The sequence below is a fragment of the Malaya genurostris genome, chromosome 2 (assembly GCF_030247185.1).
Source record: "Malaya genurostris strain Urasoe2022 chromosome 2, Malgen_1.1, whole genome shotgun sequence".
In the NCBI taxonomy this organism is placed as follows: domain Eukaryota; kingdom Metazoa; phylum Arthropoda; class Insecta; order Diptera; family Culicidae; genus Malaya; species Malaya genurostris.
Genome location: NC_080571.1, coordinates 261,013,248 through 261,025,625, shown reverse-complemented (window position 1 = coordinate 261,025,625; position 12,378 = coordinate 261,013,248). Strand labels below are relative to the sequence as shown.

Below are 12,378 nucleotides of genomic sequence, written 5' to 3'. Positions count from 1 at the left end.
CACCGAAAGCCATTTCGCCGAATGTCATTGCGCCGAAAGGGTCATTTCGCCGAATTCTTCATAATTCTTAATATCGTGATTGAAATTGATTAAAAAAAGACAAATGAAAAATGATTATGTTTACTCCCGTTTTGTTGATCTACAATAGTACTTCTGAAATGATCCAGAGACTTGAAAATTTTTTGTGGGGTGCTCAGAACGGAATTCCCAAAAATACTTGTTGACATTATTAGTGTATCTACCAGACAATTGTTTGCGGTATGTCCGATAACTGAGTGCAGGCTTCGCCACATCGTTTTGTACATAATTGTCAAATAATTTTTATTTTTCGTATAATTATTTAAGACAGTGACTAATGATCACATTCAAATGTTTTAATGTTGATACGCTTGGCCTAGGAAATGTTTCCGAATATGTGACCAACACGCTCAAGCAGGTGGATAAAAACTGTTTTTTTTTCAGGATGGAACTCCATTAGAAATTTTTGACTTGTTTCCCCATTGAAACCGTTTTAACACAAAATTTAGTGCAAACTCGTTGTTGCAAATTCAATTTCATCTTGAAAATTGAACAAAACTGAGGACACGCACAATCTCAAATGTACTCAATACAGCGTAACTTTTACAAATGTCCACGGATCAAGTTGAAAATTGATATAATATCAATGACGGATGATGTCCAATTGGGTGACTAAGAGCGCCATACGGTGGTAATTCCGGGAACTTTTTTTATCAAGGTAGTACATGTTCAGGAATCTATGGCGGAGTGCAGATGGAAGACGGAACGTGGAGACGACGTATGAATCACGAATTGCAACAGCTGCTAGGAGAACCACCTATCGTACGGACAGCAAAAATCGGACGTCTACGATGGGCTGGGCATGTCATAAGGATGTCGGACGACAGCCCAGTGAAAATGGTTCTTGAATCTAATCCGACTGGTACAAGAAGAAGAGGAGCGCAGCGAGCAAGGTGGATCGATCAAGTGGAGGGTGATCTCAGAAGCATCCGTGCCTTGAGTGGCTGGCGACAAGCAGCCATGGACCGAGTTATGTGGAGACGTATGCTTGATACAGCAAAGGACACCCCAGGCCTATAGCTGTTAGGTAAGGTAAGGTACAGAAGCCATTTATTCTGTCTCCGACCCCCCGACCGTATGCGTAAAAACAATGTTGTATAAATAGCGAAGTCATTCCCGTTTTGGGTCGGTTTCGGAGAGTGCACGTGGTCTCCTCCTGCCTGACGACCCAGATAGCCAAAAGCGAAAGCTGTTCCAACATGTTCAGGAAGCTAAAATCAGAGAAGGTGGTGCCATCTCCGAAGTTGATTTGGCGAGAAATTCGTCATCTATCAGGAATCAGAACAAATTGGCTCAAATGGCACGTTCCCTTTGATATTTGGAGATTTGTGCCTTGCCATCAATTTGTTTTTAGCATTATTTTCCCGATATATAAGAGGGAAGGATTGAAAGGAAATGGTAAGGGTTGGACTAGGAGGATGGGAAAAATTGACGACACAAAAACACATAAAAGCAGAAGTAAATTCTGCACCCCTAAGGGATGCTGAACAATCTGCTGAGGATCACATTTAGTGGAAGCAGAAGGAAATTCTGAACCTCTACGAGGTCCCGAACAGTCTGCTGTTAATAAAACCTGTTGGAGAAATGCAGTAGACACTTTGACATTTTCAGATTTAAATCTGGTAGAAATGCTTTTGTCTGAGCGCAAGTTTGCAAGCTGCGCCAGTAGCTGGCATGTTTGGATGCAGCCCAAGAACGTATCTTGTGCTTTATCCAACTAGTTGAAAGTGGTAAAGCTGGTTCAGGACCAACGAAATCATTCGTTGCACCAGCTCTAGCCAACTCATCAGCCCATTCATTTCCAGTAATACCAGAATGGCCGGGTACCCATATGAAGTAAACAGCATTTGAAATGCTGAGGTCTTCAATTTGAGTTCGACATGCGATCACTAGATTCGACCGTGAGTCATTCGAACTGAGTGCTTTTAAGGCTGCCTGACTGTCGGAACAAAAATAAATACGTTTACCACAGATCCTCTGCTGAAGTGCCGATTGTACTCCACACAGAATCGCGTAGATTTCTGCTTGAAACACAGTACAGTATCTACCAAGTGAATGAGACTGCTCCAGCCTCATTTCACGACAGTAGACACCAGCACCAGCACGACCATTCAACAGAGAACCGTCCGTATAACAAACTATGTGTTCATCAAGTTGTCGTTCCAGACAACCAGACAACCATTCCTCACGAAAAGGATAGCTCACATTGAATGTTTTGAAAGGAAAACTGCATGTGAGAGTTAGGTCACTAGGAGCGAGTAAATACTCATCCCACGGAACCATTTGAGACCACAAGCGAGTGTGGCTGGTAGCATATTCTAATGGGTTACTGTTCCAAAGCCCTGTAACCCTAAGACGGTATGCACAAGATAATGCTTCTTGTTTTAGGAACACATGTAGTGGTTTAATGCACAGTAGCGCCTCTAGAGCAGCAGTAAGAGTTGTCGTGAATGCTCCTGTCATCGCCATTAGGACCATCCTTTGGAGATGATTTAGCTTTGACTGAACTGTCGCGACTTCTCCTTTCTGCCACCATACAAGACATCCATATGCTAAAATTGGTCTAACGATAGTTGTGTAGATCTAATGAATATATCCGGGTTTGAGTCCCCATGATTTTCCAAAAGCTCGTCTGCATTGGCCGAAAGCCATGCAAGCTCTTTTAATCCTGAAATCAATGTGAGCAGACCAATTCAGTTTTGAGTCAAGAATAACCCCGACGTATTTAACTTGATCGACCACAGTGACCCCTGAACCAAAGAACTGCAACGGACGAGCTCCTGTAATTCTCCTACGATGAGTGAAAAGCACCATTGATGTTTTGCCCGGATTTACAGATAATCCAAACCTGACAACACCATTGTTCAACAGATCGCAGGGCTTGCTGCATTAAATCAAAGAGAGTGTTAATGCTTATACCGGTCATCAATATATGATAATCGTCGGCAAAACCATAAGTCGGAAATCCAAGGTTATTAAGTTTCCTTAACAAACTATCAGCGACTAGGTTCCATAAAAGTGGGGATAGTACACCACCTTGAGGACACCCACAGACACTCAGCTTTCTAATCTCTGGCCTGCCGAAGCGATGATCAAAGAAGTTGATTGCTAAGCATTGCGTGTATCCAGTAAGGGAAAAACCCAAGATATTCCGTTCACGACTGCAATGTTTAACCTCCTGCAGCCATTCAGCCATCGGCACGGAAATACACCTTGACTTAGGAGTTCCTATTTTTGTGGCCTTTTACGACATGGAATAGGAAACCAGTGGATCAATTCTTGGTAAAAAATAATTCCGCCGGATGCCACACGGCTTACCTGTTTGGTGGACTTATACCACCGGTACAGGTGGACCGTAGCGTTATTCTTAGCAGTTGGGAAACCGCTACCGACACTACACGGCTATCTAGGCTGCTCAGAGAGGGAAGTTAACATTGATGGTTAACTTCCATGGATGGCCGAGCAGCCGGTTAATGTGGAGACGTATGCTTGATACAGCAAAGGACACCCCAGGCCTATAGCTGTTAGGTAAGGTAAGGTACAGGAGCCATTTATTCTGTCTCCGACCCCCCGACCGTATGCGTAAAAACAATGTTGTATAAATAGCGAAGTCATTCCCGTTTTGGGTCGGTTTCGGAGAGTGCACGTGGTCTCCTCCTGCCTGACGACCCAGATAGCCAAAAGCGAAAGCTGTTCCAACATGTTCAGGAAGCTAAAATCAGAGAAGGTGGTGCCATCTCCGAAGTTGATTTGGCGAGACATTCGTCATCTAACTTTATATTCAACTTTTGAGTGTATTGAATTCCAAAACGATCATTCGGGGGCTTGGGTTTTCCAGCCAACGGCTTATTAAATTCATATGGTATAAGTACAGGGTTGCGCAAAAGAAACGGACACATTTTGTTTTCCGATTACACTGGAACCAAACAAGGGAAGGAACAACCAAACACGGTATCGGAAAGTAGAAGAATGAAGGTGTGTTTAAAAAGTATTATAAATTAAAACCGGACCGGTGCCTTCGCGTAATACTGTGCAGCTGTGGGTGAAATATTTTGTAAGAGCAGGTTCTGTGGCTAAAACCTGCGGGTCACGTCCGGACTGTCCGGACACCAGAGAATGTCGAAAGATACGTTGAAAAAAGTTGCTGGTTAGTTTTTTTCGTCTGTCACTTCGCTGTTTCTGTAAACTTACATAGCAAATGTGTCAGGTTCCTCAGCGCAACCCTGTATTTTCTTTCTTTAAACATTCGCTTCGTCCTCGACCTTCCATTACATAAGCGCGACTAGCAATTTCATTTGAGTTGCAATCCGCAGAAAAACTAATTGTATGAAAAATTGAATGTAAATGATATTGTTCAATTAGCACAAAACTGTTGAATGAGTAGTTGTGGTGTTATTCTCAATAAGGCAAATTGAAAAACAGATGCTCCATTTTTAAACAAAACATAATTACATATTCACGGCAACGATCAGTCAACGGCAATTATTAGTGCAAGTAAAATCAATTGCGTTTTAGCATGAATTACCACCAATCACTGCAATCAATTTATGTAAATTTTAACTGGAAAGATGGGAGGACATTGATGTAATTCTCCAAGTTGTTATAAAATATCAAAGTCAGAAATGACTGTAGATGCTCCCCATGCTAGTCTGCTACCTACGCTCCTGACTGACTTCGGTGTAACTCACCGACCCAAAACTGCAGAACTGGTATGCTATCCAAATTGATGATCCAATATTAGCGTCAATTCGGGCTGGAAATTAAAAAGTTCTTTACCAGCAACAGCTATCCCTATCCTAACACAGAAGAACACTACCCATTACCGGCAGACGGCAAGATCGAGCTCGAGAGTTTTCAAACTGTGGTGACAGTTTTTCCATTTCCGGGGCGTTCCATTTATGCATTCCCCTATCTTCTATTTCATTGATTTTTTTCCTTTTCACTCTCTGGTCTCTACCCGAACGCTACAGATTGGCATATGCGGACGAACCGGAAGCGGTAAATCTTCACTGGCACTCTCCCTGTTCGGGGCCCTCGAACTTGTCAAGGGGCGGATATTGATCGATGATGTGGACATCGCCGGTATTAACAGCGAGGAGCTGCGTTGCCGACTTTCCATCATTCCCCAGGAAGTGATGTTATTCAGGGGCAGCTTACGCGAAAATCTGGACCCTCGGGGACACTTCGGCGATTTGGAGCTGTGGAATTGTCTGGAAATGGCACAACTGAAGGAGGTGGTGGTGGCATTGTCAGATGGGTTGGGTAAGTTTCTAACCAAAGTATTACTGAAAAGCCACAACGGCAAAATCGATCGCTGTGTTTTATTTCGTTGCAGATACTCAAATAGATGAAGGCCAGGCCCTGCTTAGTGCCGGTCAGCGACAGTTATTCTGTTTGGCACGGGCCGTCCTGCGGGGCTCGGTTTGTCTGGTGCTGGATGAGGCTACCTCCTCGCTCGATTTGGAAACGGAAAAACTGGTCCTGGAGGCAGCCGGGAAAGCGTTCAAAGGACGAACAGTAATCACGATAGCGGTAATTAAATCAGTATTAGCTTTTCGGTTGTTTATTATTTTACTTGTTAGGGGAGATTTGTCGAACAAGCGTTCACTCTGTACCTACTACCTACCCGCTGATGAATATTTATTTGTTTTGCTGATGCGCTCGATGAATATACATATGTATGTTACGAAGCACAACAGTGTGTTCCATCGAATGAGTGTCTTACGAGAGATGCCAGGGTAAAACATATGCACATCGCTGATGAGACAATGTCGCTCTCGGATGAGTAGGCCGATGATTTAATGTACAGTTGCAAGGCAACTGCAATTATGAATCAGCTTGAAATGACAAAACAGGACAAGCAGTTCACATTGTTTCAGAGATTAAATGATGTTAAGAGTGGTTAAGTTTGTTACGTTACAAACCTAGATTCCGATGATTAGACAAACCTTTTTGATGGCCTAATGTTCGTGCAGTATTGAATGTATGGAAGTTGAAGAAATGCCGAGGTAGTCTGACTCTCACGGTAAACCACATGTTGATCTTTTGAAATCAGGTCACGCACAGCATCAATGTTTTCTGGTACAATGACTAATTTTGGATGTCCCTCACGGATTTTTTTCTGAAGCGCCTAAAATAGTTTATAAATGCAGAATATAAGTATATAAACGCTGCATATGTATAAATGCTGATAGCGACCACCGCGACTTGAACCGAGAATCATTAGATTGCAAAGCACGTCCGTTAATCGACTGTGCCATAGAAACACTCGTTTGCTTGAATGGTAAATGGTACATATAAAATCATACAGTCGCACTGGCTAGTTGAATACAAACTACAGTAAGTTTTCTTGGAAACTCCGTTCTGAGGTTCATGAATCAATCTTTATTTAAGAAGTATAATTGTTCGTCAATGAAACGGGCGTTCACGCTATAATTTTTCATTTGTTTTTATTTTAAATCAATTCCGATTACGGTATTACGATTCCAGGATTCCGCGATATGACCCTTTCGGCAAAATAACCCTTTCGGCAAAATGGATTTCGGTGAAACGGCTTTCGGCGAAATGACACTGATCCAAATTTTCTGTCGTTTGATAAATCAGGTCTTTATGAATTGCGTCGTATGAGAAATTAAATCATGTGAAAATTTGTTTTTGGGTGCAGATTTAGTTTCTTCTTACCTAAGGTTGGTGGAGAATATCGTTAACGACATGCGCTAATATTTGTTTAAAAAAATTCTATCAATCTCTTCTCGTTGTCCATTTTTTTTGTTGGCTGAGATTTCTCTAATTAGGCAAAACCGGCACATCATGCAACATTGGAAAAATAGACTAAATGAAAGGAAAATGTACGAAATAAACAAAATGCACAAAAAAAAGATAATAAAATTTACACAACATATTACAATTATAAAAAGTCATTTGAAACAGACATGAAAGACGAGAAAAAGAAGTGCGTTCCACTATTTTAGGTACTTCCGGTACCGGGACCCAAGAACTGGTATAATCGATGTCGGTTTGTATGGCCGTCAACTGATGTACGAACTCCATTATTTTTTATTCAAATTTTGGAAGTTTTATATGATTTTGACATCGTACTCTAAACCACGGTGTAACTTTTTGTTGTATCCGAAAATATCATTTAGTGAGATTATTTGACACGTACACACTCAAACACATAAATCCATACATACAGACATTGCTCAGTTCAACGAACTGCGTAGAATGGTATATGACATTTGGCCATCCCTCCCTATGAGGCAAAATAGGAAAAATAGGCAAAATAGACCAAATAGGCAAAATAGACAAAATAGGCAAAATAGGCAAAATAGGCAAAATAGGCAAAATAGGCAAAATAGGCAAAATAGGCAAAATAGGCAAAATAGGCAAAATAGGCAAAATAGGCAAAATAGGCAAAATAGGCAAAATAGGCAAAATAGGCAAAATAGGCAAAATAGGCAAAATAGGCAAAATAGGCAAAATAGGCAAAATAGGCAAAATAGGCAAAATAGGCAAAATAGGCAAAATAGGCTAAATTGATCAAAATAGGCACTATAGGCAAAAATGGTGAGATAGGCAAAATGGGTAATCGGCACCAAGGCATACTGTGCATTAAGGCACTAAGGCACTAAGGCACTAAGGCACTAAGGCACTAAGGCACTAAGGCACTAAGGCACTAAGGCACTAAGGCACTAAGGCACTAAGGCACTAAGGCACTAAGGCACTAAGGCACTAAGGCACTAAGGCACTAAGGCACTAAGGCACTAAGGCACTAAGGCACTAAGGCACTAAGGCACTAAGGCACTAAGGCACTAAGGCACTAAGGCACTAAGGCACTAAGGCACTAAGGCACTAAGGCACTAAGGCACTAAGGCACTAAGGCACTAAGGCACTAAGGCACTAAGGCACTAAGGCACTAAGGCACTAAGGCACTAAGGCACTAAGGCACTAAGGCACTAAGGCACTAAGGCACTAAGGCACTAAGGCACTAAGGCACTAAGGCACTAAGGCACTAAGGCACTAAGGCACTAAGGCACTAAGGCACAAATTCTAAAAAGGCTTAAACCCAATATGGCAAGAAGGCGAAGGCGCACCTAATTCGTAAGTCTATAGTGTACAGATGGATAACTTGTGCTACGATCCTTCTAACACTACGAATCTTCTCAGGTCGAAGTTTGAAAGAGTGGCAACAGACTACGGTACAAAAATTGTAAAAGGGTACGAAAATTATTGTCAGTTTAAAATAAGCATTCTAAGACAATCAATAGTTTAATTAATCTACAAAAGATAATAGTTTGAGTGAGAACAAAATATGAATTTATTAAACCTGACAGCAAGGACATACAATACTAATTAACTAGTCTTCCTGTAGATTTCTGAGTATCTCTCAGTATATCGTATTAGTAGCATCTGAGATTTGATAAAGATAAGTTCTTAATTGGAAAACATATTACTCGCGGTTATGAACCCTCATAACTCGAACGAGTCCTAAATGCATGATTCCAAGAATTCTCGAGTGGGAGTGAGATGAATCATTGATTTTTTCATACAATCCAATACTTTATGGCTGAATCGCTTCTGGTTAAAACTGGAATATCAGATAGCACTTACCAAATTGGGTGAATCTTCGCACATTCTTGAATTTATGACAGAACTGAACCTTCAACAGCACAGAATTTTGATTTGATCATTTCCCAAAAAAATAATTATATCCAGTTAACAAATTAGAATGAAACGAATTAAATTCACAAAAGTAGAAAAAGAAAAAGTCTTGCATTGAACAGAAAAGCTATTCTCAATACTAAATTGGAGTTCTTTCTCTTCTCTAACCGAATTTTCCTAATCCCTTTTTTTTCACCCAATTAGCATCGATTGCATTCGCTGTTCGATTACGACCGAGTCATCGTGCTGGATCATGGCAGCATCGTTGAGGACGGGAACCCCCGAGTGCTGAGGAAAAAATCTGACTCCAAGTTTGCAGCCATGCTGAAAGCATCGACCGACTACCAGCAACAGCAAAGTCTGGCTACTGTTCGCATTGCGGAGTAGCACCGATGGGTGAACTGGCAGGTAGATCCGATGGTTCTAATTCAACCCTCCCACCGAAGGGTTGGTTGATATCACAATCTGGTTGAATGAATTGCAATTTTGCTTCATTGCAGTTAGCGGCTGGCTTCACTGTGTGTGTAGTTGAATTGTTATTCCTTGTCTGACCGATTCGCACGGGATCTAGTACATACATACGGGTAAACGGGGACGAGTTTGAGGCAGTTATCGATAAACACTTCGTTGAATCGGCAAGAGCAGAGGGATACAGCACACAATCTAAATTAATCTCCAGTGAGTATAATTATAGAACTGTTAGTAATGATACTAAACGCTAATATGTTCAACAGACTAAGATTACTGTTATCTATAATGTTTTACTATTTATTAAAGAAAAGAAGATGTGGAGATCGGTGACAACCATTTGGAATAATGTATTTTTGTATTCAAAACATGAAAGAACAGTATTCAAACTCTAAAAAGAACCTATCTTTCCGAAGGATGCCGCTGTTTTTCCGTCCTCTACTTACAAAAAAACCTGTAGCTTGTAGGAACGATATTGAATGAGGAATGAAAGGCTTCTACTGCAAAATATTACAATTGCCACTTGTTCGGCGTGTACGGTATACAAAGCTAATTCGACGAACGTAAAATAACCAAATTTCCTAACCGCATAGCTGCACTCGATGTGAATTAAATTAATACGGATGCTGGGGACGAGTATAGCGTGATGAGTCTGTCGATTTCTTTCACGCAGCCCACCTGGGTTCGGTTCCCAACCCCGCGCACATATGATCGGTGCATTTGTCTTAAACGCGAAAATGCTACTGAAACAATTCGGGTCTAGTTCTAGCACACAATGTAGGGTGGGCCGCCGAGAGAAAATGCGGGCCCAGGGGTACTGCAATTTAACGGGCCCCTGCACATGAGAATAAACCCTCCGTGTATTTCGGCTTACCCAAACGCGACTCTCGCATGAATTGCACCTTGAGGTCTGTCCGCACTCGACCGGTGAGGTCTGTCAGGCACGCTTTTTTTTATCTCCGGCTTTGTCTGAGCGCGCTGTTTGTGCATGTATTTGTATGACGGATATGGCAAAATTTGTAGATCGTTTGCAACGATACAAAAAATTTGGATTATTGAATTTTTTTTTAGCGCATAAACAAGTCAGAATTAGACAGACATTATTTTTAAATTTTTTGTGCATAATTTCGCATTTTTTGGTACATATCACCCTGTAACTCCGGAACCGGAAGTCCGATTCAAATCAAATTCCGGAACTTTGTATGGAACCATAAGATCTCTAATTCGGAAGTAAGTTTGTGAAACTCGGTTCAACCATCTTGGAGAAAATTAACTGATATTGATTTCACATTTTTGGTGCACATCATCCTGTAATTCCGGAAGCGGAAGTCGGATCCAAATGGGCCTCGGTTCAAAAGTTTTTTTCTTATTTCTATATGAGAAAGGCAAGAAATGGATACAAGATTGTTTATGAAAATGTCTGCATGATTTTAAACTAGTTTAATTTTGATCAAAAGATAATGATTTTCCAGAACACGCGGAACTAAGGAATATTGTTTTGCCTTTCTCATATAGAAAGGCTAATTACAAATGGAAGGTCACTTGGTCCCATAGCCTGCTGTTGAATTTTATTTGGATCAACATTACCGTTTAAGACTAACGCTGTGAAATATGTAAAAAATGTAAAAGTACACTCGATTTTCTCTAAGACAACTCAATCGATTTTCACAAGCTTAGGATCAAATGAAAGGTCTTACAATTTCATAGAATCCTATCAAATCTCATTCGGGTATGACTTCCGATTCCGGAACTACAGGCTGATTAGCATAGATATTGAAAAAATGGAAAAATCCAGCAAAATACTTTCAATTAAAGTATTTATACTTCAAGTTAGTTTCACGTCTTATTGAACCGAGCAAAAGTATAAAAAATATCAGATTGGTGTGATTTACACAGACCTTAAGGCTGCTTTTGACTCAGTTAACCACGAAATTTTATTTACTAAGCTAGGTTGCTCGATTCGATATTGTCAATGGCTTCGATCATATCTCATCAACCGTCTAGTTGTAGTACAAATTAGAAGCACTGTATCTAATTCATTGACTAACAATTCCGTAGTTCTTCAAGGAAGCACACTTGGACCACTTCTTTTTTTGATGTTTATTAACGATGTTGTCTTTATCTTAAGGCTGGAAAGCTTTTGTTCGCTGATGATTTGAAAATATTCCTCGTTATTCGCAAACAATCTGATTGTCAAGAATTGCAGTTTCTCGTCGACATGTTTTATGAATGGTGTGTACGAAACATGATGGTTCTCTGTGTTACAAAAAGTTATGTTATAAGCTATTATCGTACGAGAAACAAACTTAGTTTCAATTATACTGTGGCTGGCACTGAACTGCAACGCGTGGACCACGTCAAAAATTTAGGTGTTATTCTGGATGAGAAACTAACATACACTCGTCATCTTGCGGCTACGATTGACAAAGCAAATCGGTTACTCGGATTCATATTCAAAATATCAGGAGAATTTCGTGATCAACTCTGTGTGAAGGCGCTCTATTGTGCCTTGGTGCGAATTTGCGAATGTTGTTTGGTGTACTTATCACGTCACGTGGATTCAAAAACTTGAAGCTGTTCAACGAAAATGTGTACGTTATGCATTACGTAAAACGTCCTGGAGCAACCAATTGAGTCCCGTACGCCGTACGAAGATCGTCGTCAACTATTAGGACTTAAATCTTTAGTCGATCGACGACATGCATCACAAGCGATTTTCATATTTAAGCTACTACTGGCTGAATATGATGCTCCTAATCTTTTATCCCAAGTGAGCTTGTAAGGAGTGTATCGAATAGTAGTTAGCAACATTGATTATTGAATAAAAAAGCGAAAAAAAAACATATTTTGACATCAGTTTTCGATATATTGTAGAAAAATTACATTTTTATACATTTCACTGATTATATTGAAGAAAAAACAAACATGTCACCGTAAAACACGCTGCAAAAAATTAAGCCATTTCAGAGTAATAACTGTTTGAATGTTGCTAACTACTTATCGATACACTCCTTATGCTCCTACACGTATTCTTCGACCGCGACCTTTACTGCATACTGATCTACGCAATACCAACTACGATACAAACAGCCTGATTTTGGCAAAGATTCGCCGCTTTAACTGTCGTTAATGTTTAACGTTCCGATTCCGGAGCAGCAGGGTGAAGTGTGA

The 12,378-nt window shown here is 40.6% G+C and overlaps 1 protein-coding gene across 6 annotated transcripts in view; it reads left to right on the top strand.

Annotated features, from left to right (window-relative positions):
- LOC131429719 (ATP-binding cassette sub-family C member Sur) overlaps nucleotides 1-9,556 on the top strand; it is a 209,771-nt gene extending 200,215 nt beyond the window's left edge. For all 6 annotated transcript variants that reach the window (XM_058594034.1, XM_058594038.1, XM_058594035.1 and 3 more), the window contains exons 26-29: nucleotides 5,049-5,340; nucleotides 5,414-5,610; nucleotides 8,944-9,147; nucleotides 9,240-9,556. In XM_058594034.1, coding sequence (XP_058450017.1) covers nucleotides 5,049-5,340; nucleotides 5,414-5,610; nucleotides 8,944-9,126 — 672 coding nt within the window. In that variant the 3' untranslated portion in view covers nucleotides 9,127-9,147; nucleotides 9,240-9,556. The remainder of the gene's footprint in view (nucleotides 1-5,048; nucleotides 5,341-5,413; nucleotides 5,611-8,943; nucleotides 9,148-9,239) is intronic.
- The last annotated feature ends 2,822 nt before the right edge of the window (nucleotides 9,557-12,378 follow it).